This window comes from Scyliorhinus canicula, chromosome 13 (assembly GCF_902713615.1).
Source record: "Scyliorhinus canicula chromosome 13, sScyCan1.1, whole genome shotgun sequence".
NCBI lineage: Eukaryota > Metazoa > Chordata > Chondrichthyes > Carcharhiniformes > Scyliorhinidae > Scyliorhinus > Scyliorhinus canicula.
Window position 1 is genome coordinate 117604184 of NC_052158.1, and position 27140 is coordinate 117631323.

Here is a 27140-nt window from a genome sequence, read left to right on the forward strand (position 1 = left end):
CATTGTGGATAGCACAATTGCTTCACAGCTCTAGGGTCCCAGGTTCGATTTCGGCTTGGGTCACTGTCTGTGCAGAGTCTGCACATCATCCCCGTGTGTGCTTGGGTTTCCTCCGGGTGCTCCGGTTTCCTCCCACAGTCCAAAGATGTGCAGGTTAGGTGGATTGGCTAAATTGCCCTTAGGTTTGGGTGGGGTTACTGGGTTATGGGAATAGGGTGGAGATCATGACCTCGGGTAAGGTGCTCTTTCCCAGAGCCAGTGCAGACTCGATGGGCCGAGTGGCCTCCTTCTGCACTGCAAATTCTATGATAATCTATGATTAATTTAGGACAAAGGTTCGGCACAACATCGTGGGCCGAAGGGCCTGTTCTGGTCTGTATTTTTCTATGTTCTATGTTTTTCCTGGCATCCGATGCGGCCCCAAGGTCGGCGGTCGTGATGTATAAGAAGAGGAACTTTTGCTTGAAGATCTTCCAATTGGTGCCAAGGTTGCCGGAGATGCAGAGCTGCGGAGGAGGGTGGATGTTTTCCATGTCACCGGATGGCTGCTTGCTGGTAAATGCTGATTCACTCGAGGTAGGTTAATCAAATTTCAGTATCACTCCGTGGTACCATGATGTGTTAGGCAGGTTGGTTCGGCGTGGACTGCACTTGATGCAGTGTGGCGAGAGACAGACCTCCAACACTGGAGAAGATCCAACATGATTTTATTCAACATTATAACTAATATACATGATCAGCTGTGGGTTGACACTATACTGAACTGACTGGAGACCTAGTACTAGCCTGACCAGACTTACTAGCTACCGCGTGGTGTTTACACTGCTAGCTCATGGACTCTGACTGTCTTGGAGGCTGGGTCCAGAGAGAGCGGGAAATCTAGTGCCCTCTGGCTTTATAGTGGTAGTGTCCTGTCTGGTGATTGGCTGCACTGTGCTGTGTTCTTACTGGTCATCCTGTGGGTCAATCACTGCCTGTCTGCACTTCACTATATACAGGAGTGGATAATATGACAATGTTCACAACTTTGCATTTGTAGATCCTGCAGCTGAGGGAGAACAGAGTCAGAGGCATGTCATCTGACTTGGGCTCAGTAGAGTTTTGGCCTCCAGCAGTTCTCCAAATGCCAGATCTCTACGATGTCCTGGCCGCCACCTACTGTTGGTCAGCAGAATTGATGTGCTCACCAGTTAGTGACCCAGAATGCAGCTACTGCTCATTCCCACTGAGATGTTTGTCTCTGCACTGTCAGAGGATGTGGGTGACAGTAATGACACCTTGACGGCAATGTTCGAGAATTTGTCAGGAGGTGCTCCCCTGGCTGGTCTCTGAAGCCACACTTGTGGATGAATCAGGCTACTCAACTGATTTTCCTGCAAGGCAAGGAAGATGGCATTAATGTATGGTAGCAGCAAGAGGTGAAGAGAGAGGACACCCACATTAAGCTGGCTGGATGGATGTGTGTATTTTGGGTCCTCACTTTTTTCTCTTGTGCACACGTTGCCCTTAGCACAGGAGAGGACTGTTCCTCCCTGGCAAGCTGGAGGGCTCCCTCCTCAAAGGGTAAGACGATTTTCAGTTCAGGCATTCCTCAGTCTGTGCGCTCTCCTTTTTGTTGTGAGCCAGCTTGTCCTACTAGTAGACAGATGGGGAGTATTTAAACATGATGTGTGCCAGGTCAGATGGTCAGAATGCAAGGCATGTGTGGTTGGTGAGTGGGAGGTGGGCTGTTGGAAGCTGCAGGGGAGATGAGGAAGCATGCAGGAGGGTGAGTGGTGGAGCCCCGTGAGGTGACAGTGAGTGAGCTCCCAGTGGATATCTGACAAGTGTGAGAGTGGGTGATTGGTGACAGATGCGAAGAGTTACTTATCCTGGGGGCAAGGGGTAGGTCATTCATCTTCTTTCTGAACTGCACTCCCATCCTCCTGTGCAGGGAGCTGCCACGCTGTCACCACCCCCCCATGCAGATTTATTGAGTTTGCTCGAGGGTCTTCACCCCGAGGATACAAAATATCATGACTGTCCTCCACCGCATCCAGTAATCTGGTCAGTGCTCCCACAGATAAGTGTGGGTGTGGTAGTCTGTGTAGAGGTATTACGGTACCTAGTAATGCTGGAACACCATTGGTAGATAATGTATGCTTTCTATTGGTCGAGCCTGTATGGTAGCTCCGCCTTGCAAGGCGGGGTACAAGAGCCCGTGCCACCCCAGCAGCTTCCTTTTTGTACCCGAGCTGCTTGGGGGGGGGGGGGGGGGGGGGGATCTAGCTTATTAAAGCCTTCAGTTGTACTACAACCTCGCTTTACTAGTCATTGATTGTGCATCAATTTAATAAGCTAGATTTAAAGAATGGAGCTCCGAATCAAGCCGGAGTGACTGCAACTCAGCCCCCACACAGTAAACTCGGCGGCGACTTTCAAGCACTGGCTAGCGTGCTTCAACAGCTACCTCGGAACGGCAGAAAACACCCACAAGAGAACAGAAACTGCAGATCCTGCACTCGAGGGTGAGCTCAGAAGTCTACACCCTCATCGAGGACGCGGACCACTTTGATGCCGCGATGGAGTTACTGAAAGGACTTTAAATTCGCCCTGTGAACCTACGCCCGGCATCGACTAGCAACGAGGCGACAAATTCCTGGTGAGTCACTAGAAGAATTCTACCGTGCGCTCCTAGTGTTGGGGAGAAACTGCAGCTGCTCACAAGTTTCAGCAAACGACCACACTGAACTGTTGATTCGGGACGCTTTCGTTGCAGGTATGCTGTCCTCTCAAATCTGCCAGCGTTTGCTGGAGAAAGAAACTCTAGGCCTCAAGGAGGCACGGGCCCTTGCCGACTTCCTGGTAGTGGACACCCGAAACCCCTGCGCATACGCCCCCGACCGCGCGGCAGCCCCCTGGGCAGCGTGGAATCCCTCTGCAGCTGACTCAGAGGCAACGCCCCACATTCCATCACACGCTTGCGCTGCAAGACGGCCCAGCAATCCCGGGGGGCCCCACTGCTATTTTTGCGGGCAAGCCAAATACCCCCGGCAGCGCTGCCCAGCCCATTTTTCCACCTGTAAAGGGTGCGGCAAAAAGGGCCATTTTGTGGCGGTATGCCAGGCCCGGGTGGTCGCTGTGGTCTCCGGAAGCGAATGCGGATCGCCACTACAGCCCTCTCCACGGGCCCCGTGCGGCCAGCAAACACCGCCATCTTCCTCCTCCAGGGCCATGTGTGGCCTCCGGGCGCCACCATCTTGTTCCGCTGACGCCACGTGTGATGGATGGGCGCCGCCATTTTGTGAACCAACAGCCACGTGCGACCAGTGGGCGCCGCCATCTTGGATGGACTCCCAGGGCCTCAGTGCAGATGACCACACACTGCCCGACGAGAACACGAGCTGTTGCCATGATTAGCCTCGGTGACCAGACTCGGCCTCGAACACTCTCAACTGCTACTATAACGGTGCTAATCAACGGACACGAGACGTCCTGCTTACATCGACTCTGGGAGCACGGAGAGCTTCATACACCCCGACACGGTAAGGCGTTGTTCTCTCCTGTCCACCCTGTTAATCAAAAAATCTCCCTGGCCTCCAGTTCCCACTCAGTAGAGATAAAGGGGTTCTGTGTAGCAAACATCATGGTCCAGAGAAGGGCGTTCTAAAATTACCGGCTCTACGTCCTTCCCCACCTCTACGCAGCCACACTCCTAGGGTTAGACTTCCAGTGCAACCTCCAAAGTCTACCTTTCAAATTCAGCGGCCCTATACCCCCTCTCACTGTCTGCAGCCTCGCGACCCTCAAGGTCGATCCGCCTTCCCTGTTTGCGAACCTCACCCCAGATTGCAAACCCATCGCCACCAGGAGCAGACGGTACAGTGTCCAGGGCCAGATCTTTATTAGGTCAGAGGTCCAACGGCTACTGAGGGAAGGAGTCATTGAAGCTAGCAACAGTCCCTGGAGAGCTCAAGTAGTGGTGGTAAAGACCGGGGAGAAGAATAGGATGGTCATCGACTACAGTCAGACCATCAACAGGTTTACGCAGCTGGACGTGTACCCTCTCCCCCGCATATCCGACTTGGTAAACAGGATCGTGCAATACAAGGTCTTCTCCACGGTGGACCTCAAGACCGCCTACCACCAGCTCCCCATCTGCACGAGTGACTGCAAGTACACTGCCTTCGAGGCAGATGGGCGGCTGTACCACTTTTTAAGGGTTCCTTTCTGTGTCACTAACGGGGTCTTCCAGCGAGATGGACCGAATGGTTGACCGATACAGTTTACCTTACATATAACAAGGATAAATGAGTGTTTAGCACCGACCGCCAAGCCACCCTCAGCTATGTAGTGCGAAATGGAGTTATAGGCCCCGACCCTGAACGCATGCGCCCCCTTATGGAGTTTCCCCTCCCTCACTGCTCCAAGGCCCTGAAGCGCTGCTTAGGTTTTTTTTATTATTGCGCCCAGTGGGTTCCCAACTATGCAGACAAGGCCTGTCCTCTGATCCAATCCACAGTCTTTCCCCTGTCAATAGAGGCCCGCCAGGCCTTCAGCCGCATCAAAGCAGACATTGCAAAGGCCACGATGCACGCCATCGACAAGTCCCTCCCCTTCCAGGTCGAGAGTGACGCGTCTGTCGTAGCTCTGGCGACAACCCTCAACCAAGCGGGCAGACCCGTGGCCTTCTTCTCACGTACCCTCCATGCTTCCGAAATCCGCCATTCAGTCGAAAAGGAGGCCCAGGACATAGTAGAAGCTGTGCGACATTGGAGTCATTACCTGGCCAGCAGGAGATTCACTCTCTTCACTGACCAACGGTTAGTCGCCTTCATGTTCGATAATGCACAGCGGGGCAAGATAAAATCGATACGGTCTTGCAGTGGAGGATTGAACTCTCCACCTATAACTACGAGATCTTGTATCGTCCCGGGAAGCTAAACGAGCCTCCTGATGCCCTGTCCCGCGGCACATGTGCCAACACACAAGTGGCCCGCCTCCGAGCCCTCCACGAGGACCTCTGCCACCCAGGGGTCACTCGCTTCTTCCATTTTGTCAAGACCCGCAACCTGCCCTACTCCATCGAGGTGGTCAGGACAGCCACCAGGAATTGCCAAATCTGCGTGGAGTGCAACCGCACTTCTACCGGCCAGAGAAAGCGCACCTGATAAAGGCTTCCCGTCCCTTTGAACACCTCAGCATGGACTTCAAAAGGTCCCCTCCCCCCCCCACCGACCACAACCCGTACTTCCTGAACGTGATTGACGAGTACTCCAGATTCCCATTCGCCATCCCCTGCCCCGACATGACCGCAACCACTGTCATCAAAGCCCTCCATAGCAACTTTACACTGTTCGGGTTCCCCGCTTACATACATAGTGATGGGGGGTCCTCCTTTATGAGCGACGAACTGCGTCAATTCCTGCTCAGAAAGGGCATTGCCTCGAGCAGGACGACCAGTTACAACCCCCGGGGTAACAGACAGGTAGAGAGGGAGAACGGAACGTTCTGGAAGACGGTCCTACTGGCCCTACAGTCCAGAAATCTCCCAGTCTCCCGCTGGCAATAAGTCCTCCCGGATGCCCTCCACTCCATCTGGTCCCTGCTCTGCACCACGACCAACCAAACACCTCACAAACGTCTCCTTGTTTTCCCCAGGATGTCCTCCACTGGGACCTCGCTCCCGACCTGGCTGGCAGCCCCCGGACCCATCCTGCTCTGAAAACATGTGCGGGCGCACAAGTCGGATCCGTTGGTCGAGAGGGTCCATCTTCTCCACGCTAACACCCAGTACGCATACGTGGCGTACCCCGATGGCCGACAAGACACGGTCTCCCTAAGAGACTTGGCGCCCGCCGGATCCCCGCGCACACCCCCGCCACCAGTCCCACCCACCGTCCCACCGGTGCACCTTACGGCTGCCCCCTTCCCAGGAGGATCAGTTCTTCTGCCGACCCTGTCTAGGCCGCCCCCCCTGCACCACGCAGACGCTCCCTTCCCAGGTCAATCAGCTCCCCCACCAGCACCGTCTAGGGGTGTTGAAGCTGCCACAGAGATCGAAACCACGCTTCCGGAGTCACAGACGCCCGAACCTCCACTGGCGTCACCACCGAAGCTTCGACGATCACAGAGGACGACCAGGGCCCCCCATCGACTGATTGCTTCATTTTAATGTGTATATAGTCAATTGTAAAATTGTAAATAGTTACGATAATAAGGCAAAACGCTGTACGGAGTCATTACAGTATCTCCATAACTTCTACCACGTTACCATGTTGCAATACCAAGCCACCACCTCCACCGGATTCTTTTTTTTAAAACAGGGGGTGAATGTGGTAGTCTGTGTAGAGGTATTACGGTACATAGTAATGCTGGAACACCATTGGTAGATAATGTATGCTTTCTATTGGTCGAGCCTGTATGGTAGCTCCGCTTTGCAAGGCGGGGTATAAGAGCCCATGCCGCCCCAGCAGCTTTTTTTCTGTACCCGAGCTGCTGGGGGAAACATCTATCTTATTAAAGCCTTCAGTTGTACTACAACCTCACTTTAGTAGTCATTGATTGTGCATTAGTGGGGCAGCCATCCTTGCAGCGATCCTCTTGGTTAAACTTTGAACAAGTGCAGGGGAGGCATTTAGTGAAGGGCTCAGCCCTGGGCTGGGTGAATCAAAATCAGCATAGCATGAAACTCGTGCAAAATGTTTTGTTTTTAAAGGTACTAAATGCGCAGTGCGAAAACAGGCAAAAGGGCTTCTCACCAATTTTCTCACCCAAAAGAGTGGAAAATTGTGCCCTAGATGTGTCTGAAGGCTGGTGAATCTAAAACCAGAGGAAATAATCTCAGGTCAAGAGGTAGGTCATTTAAGACCGAGATAAAAAGAAAAATTTAAGACTGAGATGAGGAGAAATTTCTTCACTTGGGAGAGTGTGATGAGTCTTTCAAATTCTCCATCCCAGAGGGCTGTGGAAGCTCAATCAGAGAGCATGTTCAAGACAGAAATCGATAGATTCCTGGAGACACATGACATCAAGGGATATGGAGATAGTGTAGGAAAGCGGCATAAAGATAGATGATCAGCCATGATCATCAGGCTCAATGTGCAATGGCTTACTCATGTGTCTATGTTCCTATTTTAGGAGGACCATGCTACATCCAAATTCTACTGCAATTAACCTCTATATCGGTCTGGATATGAAAGAAAAATCATGTTAAGTGTTCCATTAGTTTCATTAAGATACTAACACTAGTCGAAAGGTTTGTCATTATGTCCCAACATTGTCCAATAATAATTATTACTAAAATAACAAAGAAAATCACAATTACCATTCCTGGAGAGTTTTAACAATGTTGCTGATGTCTTGCTTTTGGAGATCTCTGCCAATGCAAAAGTCGACCTCAAGAAGCTGATTTCGCTGATCAAGTTTGCCTTGTATTATATCAGTATAAATTGCTTCAATAATTAAATCCTCCAGTTCTCTGAGGTTTTTTATATCAAGGTCTTTCAGGAGCATGGAATATGGAATGCACTGTCAAGTTAGAAAAGACTGGTTAACAACTTCAGTACAATTTCCAAAGAAAGCACACTTTTGATTCCTGATTTATAGATATCTCTATAGGATGACCAAAATCTGAAATAATGGGCAGGATTCTCCGGCCTCCTAGCTGCGTGTTTCTCGGTGGCGGGAGGCGGCACGCCAGTTACTGGCAACAGGATTCTCTGCTCCTGCCATCGTCAATAGGACTTCCCACCAAACCCACCTCACGCTGCCAGGAAAATCTGGGGGTGGGGGTGCTCTGCCGGTGGGAACAGAGAATCCCAACGACCGGAGAATATATGATATGGCCCAAATGATACATTGCAAAACCAAATATAAAAATAATGAATTGTTGAGCGATCATTCATTACTTCCAATATAATATTTCTAAAAGAAATTAGCAAAATTGCAACTAACGGGAAAGAAAATCTTGGTTTCAATTTTTCATGAATATTATGACCTGCTACAATATATCCAGCTAATATGAAATTATTGTTTTCATATCGACATAAAACTCACATTAGCCATAGCTTTAAAAAGATTTGTAGACAGGTATTCTCTGGATGTAAAGTATATACTAATGAGTCGTGCACACATAATGGCACTAGCACCATCAGTTGGGGGCTGGTTTGGCAGACTTGGCTATACAGCTAGTTTGTGATTCAGAGCAAGGCCAGCCCTGCGGGTTCAATTCCCGTACTGGCTGAGGTTATTCATAGAACATACAGTGCAGAAGGAGGCTATTCGGCCCATCGAGTCTGCACCGACCCACTTAAGCCCTCATTTCCACCCTATTCCCGTAACCCAATAACCCCCCGTAACCTGTTTAGGTCACTAAGGGCAATTTATTATGGCTAATCCACCGAACCTGCACGTCTTTGGACTGTAGGAGGAAGCTGGAGCACCCGGAGGAAACCCACGCAGACACGGGGAGAACATGCAGACTCCGCACAGACAGCGACCCAGCAGGGAATCGAACCTGTGACCCTGGCGCTGTGAAGCCACAGTGCTAATCACTTGTGCTATCGTGCTGCCCCAAAGGCCCGCCAAATGAAGGCCCGCCTTCTCTGTCTTGCCCCTTGCCCGAGATGTGATGATCCTCAGGTTAAATTTCCACCAGTCAGCTCTCCCCCTCAAAGGGGAAAGGAGCTTATGATCATCTGGGACTATGGCGACTTTACCTTTCAGTGAACTTTAATTTTTGAGTTTGTCCATCAAGGTATGGACAAGGGAAAAGTCTTCTCAGACCATAATTCAACTGAGATTCTCGAATAGGTCATTTAAGTAAAACCCTTTCTTCCAGTTAGTTGAATTTTCCCACAATCCTTATTTAGCAACGAGACTATAGGGGCTACAGAAGCAATTGTACAATGCTGGCAGAGGTCTGAACCACAAGACCAGAAGTGAAGTGAGAAATTCACTTTATAAGAAGAAATGAGCATGGACAAAAAGAAATTTAGATGTTAATTTAAAACAGTTCGGATTTACTTAGGATGCACCTAAAGATATTACAAATTTGAAGATAAAATTTGCAACGGATGTTAATGCTGAGGGAACAGAATGCATTATGGGTAGCTGCTTAAGAATCACTATGATCAAGCACAATTTGGTTGGATGATAACACTTCAACTAAAACACCTTGCATTTCCCCAAGCATGCCTTATTTCCAAGTTTGTAATGTAATAGTGTGGCAGTTTTATATTTTTCCCATCATCAATCCAACAGGTTCGGAATCATTTGCCAATTCAGGTCAATTTTGTTCTGTCAGCCCATAACTAGGAATTGGATAACTGACAAACCCATTTCATTTAGAGCTAAGATAGACAGGAGTCAGGGAGATATTCATCCTATTAGTTTGTGCTATAGTCTTGAGCAAAAGGGTTAGGTACACACAACAGCATCATCTAGTTCCCTGGAATATTTGTCACTTTGTTAAAGCTAAATAGTACACATAACAAGTACACAACAATGAGAAATAAAACATTCCAACTGTACTAGCAGGTGTGTGAGAGAGAGAGAGAGCAAATGTGCGAGCGAGCAAGAGAGAGAATGTGCGAACGAGCGAGAGCGAATGTGCGAGAAAAAAAAAAAGAGAGAATGTGCGAGAGAGAGAGAGAGAGAGAGAAAAAGAGAGAATGTGCGAGCGAGAGAGAGAAAAAAGAGAAAACTGTATGATCTCTGAGACAACAGAATGAGACTTGGGTTTATTAAATATTTGCTTATAAAGCAGTGCTTCTGACTTTCGGGAACTTCCCAGACATTTCTCAACAGATCCAAGATAGTCTTAGTAGCCCTAAGAGATGGAACAATACTTTTCAAGTATTGCTGCACTGCAATTATAGAGAATAGTTGCTATCATAAATAAAGAAAAATTAATCCCCGTGTAAACAAAGTACACCAAGTTCAATTGCAATTATGCAAAAATATGCCAGCAAAAAAACTAAATTGAATCAGAACACAAAAAGAAAAAAAATTACGACAGGGCAATGCGTTCTGGACACCTAGCATGTATGCACAAACAAAATCTCAAGTACCTTCATTCTTGCCGCCAAGCTTACTATGGTGAGATGTTTCAGCTTGTTCTTCTGAGCTAATGTTAATTCGGGTAGACTTCCCTTATTTGCTAAACAACAGAAAATATGTAATTCTAGAAAGAACCTTTAGAGTTAATTAAAGCAAGAATCATACAAAGCTCAAATCTGCTAAGTGTACAACCAATTTGCCAAAGGAGGTTATGTTCGGATCATGCTTTCTTTAATTCCCCCAAAGCCCATTTAATTCTTCAAATCAATTTAACAAACACTTATTTAAAAATAGCATGATTCTAAAAATAGTCTGTTGTCTTTAGGTAACTTTTGACAGTGTATATATTATATTTATATGCTACTATACAATTGAACATAGGAAAGATAAAGAGGAGCATTTATGTTTAAACCAGCAACTTGTAGAATCAGAGCGAACATAAAGAGCTAATTAGAATTCCATTATTGGTTCAGGCATGCTTTTAAATAAGCATGACCTGTAATATTTTGGAATATTTGGTTTTTGCATGAATGTCAGATGTGTGTGGAAATGTCAAACAAATTCTTCAAGTATGGGTGAGTTAACATGAGCTTTTTCAGAACTGAAATAAACTCAATGTTCAATACTTTACGGATTAAAGTTAAGCAATTTATAAAGAATCAACACTTTGGCAATTATTCTCACATTAAGACGTAACTGGTACTGCTTGTGAAAACTGTAACCAAAGTCAATGTGCAATATGCTTATAGACATGAAATATCAGTTTGAGCATTGCGAGTGCCACTTGCATTTAGAAGTTACTGATTTCAACATATATATATCACACACACACAAATATATACACAATATGCATTTGTTTTCCTACAAATCCAAGACAAAAGAAAACAAACTTGCATTTAAGTTACAAGATATGATAGCCTTATTGTTATGGTACTGGACCAACAAACCAAAAATTGGGAGTGGTGATTTGTGGGATGTGAGATTCTTATTCCATAATACATGCATGACTGTGTTTGCCCTGGGGTAACCAGGGATGAGGAATAAAAGTTATATGCATTACATTTCAAAAATAAAAAGCCTACTATAGATAATTTCGTTTTTTCTTTAAACTAAAGAAGCTTTCAATAATTCAAAATAACCAAAGCAAGTAGCAACGTGGAAATTTAAAGCAAAAATCTGAAGTTAGAATTTTAAAAATTTGCTCATGGGATGTGGGCCCTGCTAGAAAGACCAGTGTTTACTGCTCACTGCTAATTGAGAAGGTGGTGAGGAGCCACCATCTTGAAACATTGCAGTTTGTGTGGTGGAGGTACACCCATAGTGCTGTTGGGTAGAAAGCTTATTATATATTTCCAAGTCAGAATGCTGTGCAACTTTGCAGAGAATTTGAAGATGGTGATGCTCCCATGCGCCTGCTGTCCTTGTTCTTCTAGGCGATAGAGGTCATGGATTTGGATGGTGCTGTCAAAGCCTTGACGAGTTGCTGCAATGCATTTTGTTGATGGTACACATCAACGTTCCCTCTAATCTCCTTTCACTGCGCACAGCCTATTTGATACATGCGTGGTCCCTTTAAGCTTGTCAAGCAGCCACCCATCTTAAAGTGACCACTGCTTATGCGAGATATATTTACCCCTTTTCAAAATCATGAAGCTTGGAGAAACCTTGATACACACTGCATCCATGGTGTGGAAGAAGTGGCTATTTACAATGGTGGATAGCATGTCAATAAACCCGATTGCTTTGTGCTAAATTATGTCACGCTTGTTGCATCTTGAAGTTGCACTCAGACAAGTGGAGAATTTTCCATCACATTCCTGGCATGGTGGAAAGGCTTCAGGAAATCAGGTGAGTGAGCCCCTGCAGAATACGGAGCCTCTGACTTGCTCTTACAGCCACAGTATACAAGTGGCAGGCCCAATGAATTTTATGGTCAGTGGCTCCCAGGATGTTGAATATGGAGGATTCAGCAATGATTGTTATAAAATGTCACGGGAGGTGGTTAGATCTCTATGCCAGAGATGACCCAAATGTTATTCGCTACTTATTAGTTCAAGCTTCCCAGTCTTGCTGCAGGCAGGATCAGTGTGAATTAAAAAGATATGAATTGTACATAATGTTTCAATTGTGCCCTCAGGATATCTCAATGCTTCTTGTCCACTTGTATTTATGGGAAAGACATTCTCTTCATTTCCACTTCTCCCACTCCACAATTTTGTCCAGTATTTAAAGTTTTATCCTTCACAACATAAACAGGACAGTATGAGTTGGGTTTTCTCCCTCCTGGCCCCTCTTGTTTTTTAATGCATCTGGAATACATACAAGTGGACGGCACTGGTGGTTACACATCACTGCTGCTTTCCACTTCTGGCAGCAGAAATTGTATCAGCCCGTTAGTTTTGGAGAATGAGGGAAACACAGTTTTTTCCCTGCACCCCGTGCCCAGAGAGTAACATGATGCAATTGTAGCAATATAGAGTATTCACAAACAGCCGGGGGGGGTGGGGGGAGGGGGAAAGAGGAGGCGGAGGAGGATTCAAAGCTTTAACTAAATTCATTCACAGGCAGGGTTTATCACTACTATTGGCAGACTGCATCTTCAGCAAATGCCAGGAAGCCCATCTTTGATATGCAATGAGCCAAGACCAGAAATTACTGCAGTCATTATCCCCTCAGAGAAGGAATGTAATGTGGGAGCATGATGGACAACAATTTAAGGAACGTACCTATGGGTTTGAATGCCCTACCCAAGTTGAACAAATAAGCCTAGCATTTGGAGAATCAAGCTCTTCAACAGCTTCTTTTGAGGGACAAGTATTGTTGAGTATTATGTAAGGTTTCTTGATCGATTCCAATTGTTTGCTGATGGTTATGAAAGTCACACTGCTGATACATTTCTAAGCTTTTGATGGTTTATAATAATTTCCTGCAGGCAGCTTCTCTAGCATCATTCACCCGATGAACTGCTGAAGATGCCTTGCAGCTCTTCCATTTCCAGAAAAATGTAGAAAGCAGCAAAAGTACTGCCAAGATTTTTTTCCCATTTTGGAAATAAAAGCTACATGTCAATCTGACAGCACACATCAATAACAAATCACTTTCTGATTTGTATTAGTCCAACCACCGCTCTTTTAAGAGCACTTCAGCACAGGAGTACTTGTGCCATGACACTGTTCAATTCACTTCCAACCAAATGAAGCTGTACATCTTCAGTAATGAGTGAAGGGTCATGTGCTGGTTATTCTCCACCTTCTGAGGCACAGATGTCTCATGTTTGATGCTAGTGCATGATACAATTGTGCTGTTTTATGTATATTTGATCTGTGGGTTATGCTATGTACTTTAAAGTTCTTGAAGGCCCAGGTTCATCTGTGTAGAGAATGAATACAAATTAGGGGCAATAACATGGTGTTTCAACACATGTAGATCATACATGCTGAGCAAATAATATTAGAGACAATAAGTACAATCAGCAGTATTAGCTTTTTGATATTCAATGTTTGGATTGGTTAAGCTATTGCCGAAAGCACCACCTGCTGAGACAGGAAACTTACCATGGAAGAAATTCCATACGAGTCAAGTCATTCGTGAAGATGTTGCAGTCCAAACATTTGGAAGGCACCCATTCCTCAAAGTTTGAAAATTCTTAAAGTATGTTCCAATAAACCTGGATTAATTAATTATAGTAGGCTTAAAGTCTACAGTGCAGGACATTATCAAGTTTGCTGAGAACAGATAACTAGGCAAATCAAAGCAGTAATAAAGAAATACCAAAGTTAGGTTTTAAAACAGCAGGAGAAAGGAAAGATCCTCAATTTTGAAAATAGGTTTAAAAAAGTATAAAAGCTCAAAATTTAAGACAGGAAAATAGACAGACAGGAGGGGATGAAGAGAGAAGAGAGGGGAAAAAAGAAACTGCAAGATAGAGAAAAGCAGACAAGTTTGTATTTATCAGGAAAACGGAGACACGAGAGGGCTTTGAATCTAGGCTGATCTGTATCTCAATCTTACTTACCCAGCTTAATAAAAATATATTAATCTTAGTCTTCAAAATTTCATAGTCCCAACATCAACAGCCTTTTGCAGAAATAAAATTTAGATTTCCACGAACCCGTGCAGAGAAATGTGGTTCTTCATTTCACTCCAGAATGACTCAGCTCTGATTTAAGACTTTGCCTCCCTGTTCTGAATTCCCACATCAGAGTTTAACTTAATGTGCTGGGAGCTAGCTGTCCTTGCTTGGATGCCAGTGCTGGGTTTCCCCAAGGCCTGATAAGCCACAATTAAACATGCAATATTCCAGCCCTTTACCATATTTATAATGCCAACCTGCCTCATCCCAGCCACGATAGCGGCACTGTATGCGCTAGAGCACGCTCGTCCCTTTGAGGGGACAGCTGGGGCCAGAGGGTACCTGGGGGCGGGGGCCTCGAGGGGTACCCATACTAGGGCAGGCGACAGTGAGCAGTCAGTGGCATGCGGAGCTGCATGGTTCAAGTGCCCCCCCCCCCCCTCCCTGCCGCGCACCACTCCCCAAGTTATGGCAGACACCCCCGGCCAGCAGAACACTATTGTTGGACCCTGTTTGTACCCCCTCTTGCACCCTCAGCAGCCAAGTCCTCACAAGTGAATCTCTCCATCGGTAACTCCTGCTGGTGGAGGCAGAGCATCGCGGCAGGCCCGGAGAAAGCTGGGCAGACCATTAATGGTATGGCAAAAGCGCTTACTGTAAAATTTGCATAGTCCCACCAGCGTGTGGCGTAGAATGCATTCACGCCGCTGTCGGGGGATCACGGCATGGCAATCCATTTGCCGCCCGGCATCCTGATTATTGGTTGACGAGCAATTCTCCACCCGATCGTGTTTCCCGATTCCTGTGTCACTGGATGGAGAATTTCGCTTTCGATGGCCACAAAGAATCCAGCACGGATTTGTAGAATCAAACAGAAAGAAACTTTATTTATAACAATATGTACAAAGTCCCAGCAGTTCACGCCTAGTTCCCTCTCTAGCAGGTATCATACTGGCCAGCTCTATTTATACAGCTGCACTGCTAATGATTGCCCTGCCCCACCCCCTCATTGGGGGAGCTCATATGGGGAACCAATTGTCCCCAGCCAATAGATCCGGAAAGGTTATAACACCCATTGTCTTTATAAACACCTCAATAAAATCTCCCCATAATATTCTATTGCAAGCCAATACAATTCTATATTTTTTATTAATTCAAAAGGAATGTGCAACCTCTCCAAGCTCAAGCTCAAGAATCTTTTGTGTGGCATAGTGCTCAATTCTGAACACAGTACCACAGATAGGATCTGCCTTAAGGTTCTGTACAACTGATGCACCACTCCCTCAGGTCAATTTCTACCACCTTCAGATAAAGATCAAATAGGTCATAAGGCTTTTTGGTAACTTCAGTACCTGCGTCCAAGGGCAGAATTTTATGGTTCCTCACCGGTCCTGCTGAACTTATAGACGTTTGAATAGTTGCCACATTTGCTGACCTTGCCCTGCCGCAACAAGCTGTAAAGTACCACCCCAGGTCACTGGCATAAATGCTGAAAAGCTGAGGCCTAAGTAAATTAGAAGGAACACCACTCTCAAGATCCCATAAAGTAGGTTTCCTTTATCTCCACTCTCAACCAATTCCTACACCTTACCTCCAGGTTTTTGTTTTAAAAAACCTTGGCACTGTTGAAGGAATGCTGGTAGGTGCTGCTGGTTCAACTTGTTCTGCTTGTATTGTTTTAGCTTCTCTCTTCCTTATGTGGTCTACATGTTGCCTTACTTTTTTTTTAGATCAACCAGATAGGACAGGTCCAGCTTTTGTTATACCATCCCAGGGACCCAGGCTGCACTAACCTTTTTTTAAAAATTTAGAGTACCAAATTATTTTTTTTTCCAATTAAGGGGCAATTTAACGTGGCAAATCCACCTAACATGCACATCTTTGGGTTGTGGGGGCGAAACCCACGCAGACACGGGGAGAATGTGCAAACTCCTCACAGACAGTGACCCAGGGCCGGGATTCGAACCCAGGTCCTCAGCACCGTAGGCAGCAATGCTAACCACTGTGCCACCGTGCTGCCCTCGGCTGCACTAACCTTAAAGTTTCGGACAAATACTAAGTCTGTACCTCGAAGGATTTATCACTTTTAACGGAAGTGATTTTATTGTGTATAATGTATAAATGTGTAATATATAATTTTTCCCACTTTCTCAGTCTTTTAGCTTTGATAAAGGGTCATCTGGACTTGAAGCGTTAGCAGGTCTGGCAGCTATTTTCTCTCCCTACAATGCTGAGATATTCCAGCAGTGATGTACTTCCCAAAAATAAGTATATGTGGCTAATTTGGTTTCAGATTCCAGCATCGGATTATGGACACATCTTTCAGGAGTTGAAATCCTGGTTTTACAATTCCTAGAGATAAACATATGATGGTATTAACTCAAATCAGAAGCTCCCATTGCCTTGTGTTGCATTAAGATAGGAGAAATGATGGAATGTGCAGCAGTACCCCTGTTTGAACCTCGGCACTGCTCCCCATAGTTTCAGTTTAACCTGTCCCGTGCAATTCCATCTTCGGCTTGCATTTCCGATTTCCATTTTGTTTTTCATCCTAATAGTTTTGCAATGGGATTTTATTTAAAAAAGAAAGATCCCAACAGGAGTGGAAAAATTAAATTTTGGTTTGAAATAGGAGAAGGGAGCGTGCATCATTTGGAGATCCTGTTAACCCGAGAAAACTGCAACTGGGAAAATGCAAAGGTCCCTTTTGCAAAGGCCATCGTGGGATTGAGCAATGATTATTAGACTAGTATACTTCGCAAGTGAGAATAACTGAGCTACGGGCTGAAGTTTCTTTGGTGACGAGTACTTATTTATTTTATATTTTTTCTTTGCCGCAGAAAGCTATGGAGGCCAAAGGGTTCCACAGATTCACCACCCTCTGGCTGAAGAAATTCCTCATCTCTGTTTTAAAGGATCGTCCCTTTAGTCTGAGATTGTGTCCTCTGGTTCTTGTTGATACGCATGTCTAGTTTTTACACATTAGGCAACCAGATAGCTTCGCATGAAGATCCTCAATCTTTGGAATCCGATACTTGTCCAGCTCAGCTACTTGGATCAACTGTCAATGAGGACTGTTCTGTCCGACTTTAATAAGGGTGCAATTGGGGCAGCCCATTCACAAAACTGCGCTGGCTCCATGACTCCCAATTCTTACAAACATAACTTCTGCCTTGATGTTTTGATGCAAGATGTTTGGCACTGGGCGAGTCCATTAAATTTTGGGGTAGAATTGGGGTAGATTTTAGCTGTGATGCCCAGAGTTCTGCTGTATTCATTTTGAAAGACCTCAGGATATTTTTATATAAATATTTTTATGAAAGGCATTTTGCATATATACATAGAAATATCAAAAAACCACAGATACAAAAACATAAACCAACCACGGCTACCGATAACAAGCGATAGCCCACAACTCTCCTCGCCAGTTTCCCCCCTCGTTTCCAACCCCCCAAAGCATAGAAGATACAAAATAAAACCTAACCCGCACACCCACCCTCCCGGTTGAATCCGTCTGCTCCCTGTAAAGCGAGTTTAACCTTTTCCAAGTGGAGGAATTCTGCCAGGTTGCTTGCCCACACTTTGGCAGCTCCGAGTTCCGCCAGCCAACAGAATCCGTCTCTGCGCTATCAGGGAAAGGCAATGGCCAGGACACCGGCCTCCCTCCCAACCTGGACTCCTGGCTCTTCCGACACACCGCATATCACATCTGGATGCGCGTCACCCCTACACCTATTATCTGGGGCATAACATCCACATACCCTGCCAGAACCCCCTCAGTTTGTACATGCCCAGAATATGTAGACTGGATTCCCCCCCCCCTCCCCCCACCTATCCTCCACCCCTGCAAAGAACGGACTCCTCCTCAGAACCGTCATGTGGGCCCCATGCATCACCTTAAATTGGATGAGGGCGCGTTCATCCACTGCAGGGCTTCCTTCCACAGCCCGGCCCTCACCTCACCACCCAGCTCCTCCTCCCATTTACATCTGATCTCCTCCACCGGCACGCTCATGATCTTTTTAAAAAAAACTTCTTGTAACCTGCCAACTGAAGATCTCCAACAATTCAGTTTTACTTGATGCAACCACATCCTATGAGAAGATTGTTGCTGATAAGTCACTGGCGCATATGTACTTCCCAAAAATAAGTATACGTGGCTAATCTGGCTGTTGTGTTACTTAACTTTAGGGTTTGAATTTCACCTTGAAGATACTTAAATGTCTGCTCCCTATGATGGTGGCAGAAGGAACAGTATCCACTTTCATGACAAATGACTGCCAATTTATCAGGAGCTCACCTTGACATTATTCAATTGATATATGTCAGATTCCTCTTCTGAATCTTGTTTTTTTTTTTAATTTTAGCTAGGTACATGTCTGTTTGGCTTGCCGCTGGATGTGGTCACTCCGATTGCAGCCAAAACAGATAGAGAATCCCAGAATTTGCATTTTTAATGGGGGTGATCTCTCCCCACCCCACCCACCTTTAGCATTCATTATAACTTCTGGGTTGTTGACCTGGTTGTTTTTTCTTCTGTCTCGTGCTTTTCTCATTTGTTTCTGCTCTATCGCTTCTACGTACTCCACTGTGCCCTCTCAACTAGAAAATGTTTTGCGCAATAGCTGATTCACCTCTGCTATCTGCACACTCTAACTCAAGAGCTCTTTTCTCCACACACTCAATTGCCTGAACTATATCCATGGATTTCCTTCGGGAAATCTTATTCTCTCCTAGCAGCCTTTTCCCATGTTTATTATTCACGCTGCAAACTAATCTGTCTCACAGCAGGTCACTCAGCGATGATTCAAATTTACATGGCTCTGCCAATTTTCTTAGCCTTGCATGCCACAGTCATTTCCCCTCGGGCCCTTACAGCAGAGTTAAACTTAAAACGCTGCTTGTTGACAGTCACTGGGGGGTTAAAATGATCATTTACCAATGTTACAGGGTGGAGTAAAGACTTAGGTTCGAAGTTTCTTGAGATGTTAAATTTCTAATGAGATTGTACGTTTGGGGTCCACATACTGTAAGGAGAATGGTTTTCTGTTTATTCTCTCCTGTAATTTCATTAGCAGTAGGAGAAATAGTGAAGTCTGTCAACATACTGAGCCCAGCGTTCAGTCTCTGGGTCAAAGATATCGATTTTCCCCCCAAAAAAAAGGATTTTCTTTTTACTCGCAGCAGATAGTAAATAAAATTTCTCTCTCCACTCTAGAAAATGGAACTAGATTAGTCAGACAGGATTTACTATAAGACCATAGGATTTACTGTAAGACCATAAGATGTAGGCACAGAAGCTGGCCTTTAGATCCATTAAGTCTGGTCTGAAATGATAATCCTCAACTCCATTTTCCCACCTTATCCCCATAACCCTCGAGTCCCATACTCAAGGGGTATGGGCCAAGCAGGGGAAAATTAGATTACTGTAGTCAGATCTGTGTTGACCAGTGTGGACACAATAGGCCGAATGGCCTCCTTCTGTGCTATAAACATCTATGAACCTATAAACATTGTCTGGATTGCCTCCAATACCTTGACTCACCTGATGAAGGAGCTACGCTCCAAAAGCTCATGATTCCAAATAAACCTGTTGGACTTCAATACCAGTATATCTTTCCTTAAATAAGCATTCCAGGTGTGGTCTAACTAATGCTTTGTATAGCTTTAGCAAGACTTCCCTATTTTTATACTACATTCCCTTTATGAAATATAGCCAACATTCCATTTACCTTCCCCAATACCTGCTGAACTTGCATGCTAGCATTTTGTGATTTATGCACAAGGGCAGGACCTACTCAGGAATGGTAGGGAGTTGGGGAAAGTTACAGAACAAAGAGATCTAGGGGTACAGTTTCAAAGCTCCTTGAAGGTAAAGTCGCAGGTGGACAGGGTGGTGAAGAGGCATTCAGCAGGTTAGATTTTATTGGTCAGAATATTGAATACAGGAGTTGGGACGTCTTGCTGAAGTTGTACAAGACATTAGTAAGACCACACATGGAATACTGTGTTCAGTTCTGGTCACCCTATTATAGGAAGGATATTGTTAAACTAGAAAGAGTGCAGTAGAGATTTACGAGGATGCTATGAGGACTGATGGTCTGAGTTATAAAGGGGAGGCAGGGACATTTTTCCCTGGAGCATAGGAGGCTTCGGGGTGATCTTAGGGGTCTATAAAACAACGAGGAGCATAAATAAGGTAGATAGTCAACATCTTCTCCCAAAGGTAGAGGAGTCTAGAACTACAGGGCATAGATTTACAGTGAGAGGGGAGAGATACAAAAGAGACCAGAGGGAAAACATTTTCAGAGGGCGATGAGCATCTGGAACGAGCTGCCAAAGGCAGTGGTAGAGGTGGGTACATTTTTTTCCTTCAAGAAACAGTTAAGACAGTTACATGGGCAGGGTGGGTATAGAGGGATATCGGCTAAATGCAGGCAAGTGGGACTAGCTTAGTGATAGAAACTGGACGGCATGGACAAGCTGGGCCGAAGGACCTGTTTCCATGCTGTAAACATCCATGACTCTAACCCCAAATCCCTCTGTATTGCAGTCTTTCTCCATTCAAATATTCAGCTCAGTGTGCAGTTTCACACTTTCCTACATATTGCACATTTTTTGCCCAACACGTAACCCATCTATATCCCTCAGTAGACTGTGTCATAGTCACCATTTGCCTTCCCGTCTATTTTTGTCATCTACAAATTTAGCAATAGTGCATTCACTTCTCTTGTCCAAGTAATTGATATAGGTTATGAATAATTGTGGTCCCAGCACTGATCCCTGTGGCACTCCACTAGTTACAGGTTGCCATCCTAAAAATGCCTCTCTTCTCGGTATTCTATTAGTTAGCCAATCCTCTTTCTAAGTTAACATACTACTTCAATATCATGGGCTCTTATCTTATTAAGTAAGTAGCCTTTTGTGTGGTACCTCAAACACTTTATGGAAATCCAAGTATATAACATCTACTGGTTCTCTTTTATCTACCCTGCTCATTACCACCTTGTCATGTGAGAGTGCCTTTAAGAAATGGATGTTTAAGCAATGTACCTTTAAGAAATGCAGTGATGTCAGAGTGTGGGTGGAGCTGGGCTTTAGCTCGGCCATTTTGAAGCTTTTGGTTTCAGTTTGAGGAGAAAGCTGGCAGTGTCTGTGTGTTTTGCTGAGAGCTGCTCGAAAGGAGAAAGCCAGTCCTGAGAAAAAATTTTGAGAAGTGCCTGTGTTGGTTGTGTGATGCATGAAAATGTGCTGGGACTGCTGGCTGATATATCTTTTCCATCCAACAGAAAATATATATTAACTGTAACCTGGTGTTACTGTTTTTGTGATGGTGAAGTTGTTTGGATGTGTATAGGAACAGTGTGCAGGATTGGGTAGTGTTGTTCGGGGTTATCTGTGAAGTAAGGGGTGTTAAGAGATCCAATGTTTATTTAAAAGGTTAATTTGAGTTCATGGAATAAACATGGTTTTGTTTTAAAAACCACGTGTCAATAATTGTAATACCACACCTGGGGAACACGCTGTGCGCTTCAAAAGCAACAATCCATTAAAGGGAGAGGTTGGTTGAACTCCATGATACATTTTGGGGTTCTGAAAATACCTCTCCCATAACAACCTCAAAAAGAATGCTAATAAATGTGTCAGGCATGAAGCTATGCTGTCTCTGCTTGATTATATTATGTATTTCTAAATGCTCTGCTATCATATCCTTTATAATACTCTTAATGGCAGAAGTTAAGCTAACTGGCTTACAGTTATTTGTTTTTTTGTGTCCCAAATTTTGGATAAGGGCATTACATGGGCTGTTTTCCAATCCTCTGAGGCTTCTGCAGAATTTAAGGATTCTTGGAAGATTACTACCAGTGCATCCACCATCTCTGTAGCAACTTCCTTTAATAACCTAGGGTGCATCCCATCTGGTCCAGGTGACTTATTACCCTTTAGTTTCCTTCATAACTTTTCTCTCGTCATAGTTATTATAGTTACTTCCTCCCCCTTTTACTTAGTACTTTAGAATGGTTATACTGACTTATACTCTTCACTAATTCATACAGACTCCGATCAAACACACTGTCTCTAATTCCAGTAATTCCCCCCACACCTGATGTTTGATTCCAGTCACTTCCCTCACAGCTAACTGGTTTCTCTCGCTCTTATTCAAAAATAATGCATTTTTACAGCACTTTTAACATGGCATAAATTCAGGAGTGTTGTCAATCAAAATCTAATACCAAGTGGCATAAGAAGGTAAAGTACTGTGGACTAAAAGCTTGATCAAAAAGGTAAATTTGAAAGGATGTCTTAAAGCAGAAGAGGAGTAAGACAGAAGAGAAGTTTAAAGGAGGGAACTCTAGAGTTTAGAACTTAAAACATGAGAAGGTATAGCTGCCAGCGGTGGAGCAGAGAAAATTACGGATGCACAAGAGGCCAGAATTCTAGGCATGCAGAATTCGAGGCGTATTGGACTATTGGAGATTGCAAGAGAGGGAAGGGCGAGGACATGGAAGAATTGTAATTTTAAAAGGATACAAATTTAAAAATTGAGGTCTTGGGACCACTTGTAGATCAGTGAATGTTGTGTGTGAGAGAGACTTGTTTTGACTTCAAAAATCAGGTTGTGTGTGAGAGAGACTTGGTGCAATTTAGGATATAAAAGTAGAGTTTTGAGTAAATTCAAGTTAGGGAGGGTGCATGTTGAAAAGTGAGCATGGCAGCACTGGAATAGTAGAGTTTGGAAGTAATTAAGAGTGATATTTTCAATTGAATGGCAATTTCAACATCAGGAGATAATTCCTTAAAACCTATCAAACCATACATGATACTAGTAGAGCCGATTCACAAATGGCAACAATATTAAACGCTTCGAGAGATTTGGGCGATTTGTGCGTTAGAGATAGTTATGTTGTACATGGTGCATTAAAAGAGAAACAATTAGCTTTAGCAATGGGAAGATGTGAAAATTTCTTTGTAATCTGTAGTTAATTAGGCCGCAGACTTAAAAAGATAAGGCAGGACATAAATATTAAGCCACAGAAAGTACAGCCTGATGTTTTCTAAAGGTACATTGTCCCACGTCTTACTTTCATAACCGTGTCGTGATTATTCCAGCTGCATGTAGAGGTGCCTTAACATAGCCAACAAGTTTAGATTATGTTTATGCAATAATGTAACATTTATTTCAGCAATATCCTAATAGCTGCAAGATTATAATATTGATTTTTTTCCTCAGATTAGTGTAAAACAAACTTTCTCCTGTTGGAACAGAACTATACCATGCAATGTTGAGCTTCAGATGGATATTTTCATACTGTTATAACTATGACTTCACAACTCTAACCATGCTCTTGGATATGTAATCAATCATTAGGATGCGATGCCTATTATATTTGACAAATTAAACAAATAGCTTGGTATTTATTACAGTTGGCAAAAGATGAATTAGCCATGAAAGGGTTAGTGGAGGGAAATATGAGTTGTTGAGTTGCTGTGGCACATCTTGTAGATGGTGCATACTGCTGTCGCTTTGTGTCAAAAGGTGGAGGGAGCGAATGTATAAAGTAGTGGATGGGGTGCCAATCTATCGGGCTGCTTGGTCCTGGATGGTATTCCACTCAGAATGTTGTTGGCACTGTACTCATCCAGGCAAGTGGAGAGTAATCCACCGCACTCCTGACTTGTTCCTTGTAGACAGGCTTTAGGGGAAGTCTATGCTAGTCTCCCCTAAAGTCATATGATGTTCAAAATTGGCCAAATGTAAACAAAAACTAAAGAGGCAGAAATATTATGATGGTGAGTATCCAATTTAAAGATAAACAAGAGCAATTTTAACTATAAAGCCATGAAAAAACTGAAAGTATCACGATCAAAAAGTACTGACAAGACTTGAGGAGCACTCTTGCATGAAAGTGAAACTGTTTCTTCAGTGTTCAAATTATATTGGTAGATGGATTTGAACTATGCCTTTAACAATATACTTTTTTTTTTAAAAAATCAAATGTTCTGATGCAAATTTGAGAAGTAGATACATGCTGAGGATTTTTCCTAACCTCCTAATGCTCAGTTTATATACTGAATTTACATACTAATTACTTCAGGTTCAGGGATCACCATAATCAACAATAATAGAAGCTGTTCTAGGTTATATAGGAATTGAAGACAGTATTTAAAAAAAATTAATTCATGGAATGTTGATGTCACTAGCTGGGTCAGCATGTATTGCCCATCCCCAATTTCCCTTGAGAAGGTGGTGGTGAGCTGTGGCCTTGTACCGTTGCAGTCCATGTGGTGCAGGTACACTCACAGTGCTATTATGGTGTGCGTTCCAGTGACAGTGAAGGAACAGTGTTATAGTTCTAAGTCAGGATGATATATACCTTGGAGGGCAACTTCCAGGTGGTGGTGTTCCCATGTGTCAGCTGTCCTTGTCCTTCTAGAAGGTAGTGGCCAAGGGTTTGGAAGGCGCTGACTAAGGATGCTTGATAAGCTTCCGCAGTGCATCATGTAGCTGGTACACATACGGTCTTCACATTGAAGATACCCACCAATGCGTTGTGTGACACTGCCACCATTCAGTGGGATAGATTTCGAACCGATCTACCAACTCAAGTCTGGGCAACCATGAGGCTCTGTGGGCCAACAGCAGCAGCAGAATTGTACTCAACCACACTATTACCTTGTGGCCATGCATATCCCCCACTCTACCAATCAGCCAGGGGATCAACCTTGGATTAACAAGAGTGCAGGAGAGCAGGCCAGGAGCAGCATCATGCATGCCTAAAAATGAGGTGTCAACCTGGTGAAGCGGGTGTCACCTTGCTAGATGTAAAGTTAGTTAACAGAAGCAGAGGAGTGGGGGTATCTGCAGCTCATTACTTTAGGGTTTTTTCTTCTTTTAAGTCTCGAGCTGAAGATTTTTGCTCTTGTTTTGTTGGAGGTTGGGGGCAGGAGACAATAGGGCCCTTTGTTCTCTTTGTGGTGTGGCTGAGAGGTGGGGAAGGGGTAAAAGGCTGATGATGATGAATTCTGTCTTTGTTCTCGTCTTATAGGGGTTTGGTGGCCATCTTGGGCACTCGCGGAGTTGAGGGAAAGAGGACGGTAGAAGCCCCCTGTTCAGTTGATAACTTGGAATGCTTGGGGGCTAATCGGCCCAGTAAAAAGCTCACGGTTGTTTGCGTATCTGAGAAGTTTGAAGGCTGATGGTGTTTTTACAAGAGACCCATTTGCGGATCAAGGACTAAACAAAGTTACACAAGGGCTGGGTGGGACAGGTATCCATTTGGGTTTTGATGGTAGGGATTGGGCCTGCAGTGTTGATCAACAAGAAGGGTGGCTTTTTCAGCTGTTAAGATCTAGGCAGGACGTATGCAACTGTAAGTGGGACATTGGCAAGCACGTCGGTGGCATTGGTTGACATGTATGCACTGAACTGGGATGATACAGTGTCGATCAATAAGGTGTTGGCTTCTATCCCAGAGCTGGATTCACATCAACTAATTCTAGGGGAGGGAGACTGCAATTACATTTTGGATCCTAGGTTTGATAGGTCAAGTCCCAAATCAGAGTCCATCAGGGGTAACAAAGGCAATATTCTTCTCTATGGAGCAGATGTGGGAGAGGCAGACCTATGGAGATGTGTATATCCGATAAGAATTTTCTTTTTCTCACGCGTCCCATCGGGTCTACTCCCAGGTTGACTTTGTTATGGTGGGCAGGTCTTTTCTTCCTGGGGTGAAGGGGGCAGGGTACTCTGTGATCATTATCTCGGATCATGCTCCACACTTTGTGGATCTGATGTTGGAGCCAGACCCCACCCAGTGAGCTCAGTGGAAATTGGACACTGCGTTGCTGGCTGATTCTAGGAGCGTATATCCTCTGTCATTGGGGAGTACAATAGAAATGAGGCGGTTTTGCCTTCCACGTTGTGGGAAGTTCTAAAGGCAGTGGTCAGGTGGGACGTAGTATCTTACAAGGCACATAAGGATACATTTGGTAGGGTGGACAGGCAGAGGCTGGTGGTTTCCATTCTCAAGGTGGACTGCCACCATTCAATTGCCCCTACAATGGAGTTTCTGGCAACTAGGAAGTACAGACAGAGTTTGAGCTGCTCTCAATGGGCAAGGCGGTGAACCAGCTGCAGCACTCAGGAGGAAGGGGAACCTTTATGAATATTGGGAGAAGGCTAGTTCCCTTTTGGCACAACAGCTGAGGTGGCAGACTGCCTCCAGCAAGAAGGGGATTAGAGTGGCGAAGGTTAATGCAGCGTTTGAGGCCATTTATCAAGAGTTACACAAGTCAGAGTCTCCAGAAGAGAAACTGTCAATGATGCAGTTTTTTGGATGGATTGTCCTTGCCGGTGATGAAGCACAGTAAGAAGTCTTACAACACCAGGTTAAAGTCCAACAGGTTTGTTTCAAACACGAGCTTTCGGAGCACGGCTCCTTCTTCAGGTGATGAAGCAGGGGAGAAGGGAGGAATTGGAGACGATGATGGGTCCGGACGGGGTTATGAAGTGTTTCTGATTAATGCAGTTGGTTAAAACTCCACATCCGGATGGGTTCCCTAACAAATTTTATAAAAGATTTGCAGGTCAGTTAATCCCACTATTGTTGAAATGTTCAATGGTTTCATGGCTCAGGGGATGTTGCCGGCCACATCGACGCAGGCATCGATTTCCTTGACCCTGAAGGAGGAGAAAGGACCCAAATGAGCATGGGTTGTACCAAGCAATTGTATTGGTAATGCGTTTGGAGCACGGCCTTCCGGGGTGATTTCCGAGGAGCAGACTGATTTTGTTAAGGGCCGGCAGGTATTGCCCAACATATGGAGATTGTTAAATGTCATTCTGTTCCCCCTCCCTAGTGCCAGAGCCAAAGGTGATTAATAATCTTTATTGTCACAAGTAGACTTACATTAACACTGCAAATGAAGCTACTGTGAAAAGCCCCTAGTCGCCACATTCCGGCGACTGTTCAGGTACACCCGAGGGAGAATTCAGAATGTCTAATTGTCAGGCGAGTGTTACTTT

The 27140-nt window shown here is 44.8% G+C and overlaps 1 protein-coding gene across 5 annotated transcripts in view; it reads right to left on the reverse strand.

Moving 5' to 3' along the window:
* LOC119976793 (COP9 signalosome complex subunit 7b-like) overlaps nt 1-27140 on the reverse strand; it is a 72802-nt gene that overhangs the window by 21534 nt on the left and 24128 nt on the right. For 3 of the 5 annotated variants that reach the window (XM_038817583.1, XM_038817581.1, XM_038817582.1), the window contains exons 4-5: nt 10053-10141; nt 7307-7509 (exon numbers count right to left, since the gene is read on the reverse strand). In XM_038817583.1, coding sequence (XP_038673511.1) covers nt 7307-7509; nt 10053-10141 — 292 coding nt within the window. Of the gene's footprint in view, nt 1-7306; nt 7510-10052; nt 10142-13595; nt 13709-14768; nt 14932-27140 lie in introns of those variants that run through there. The other 2 variants (XM_038817585.1, XM_038817584.1) reach the window with 2 other exon arrangements.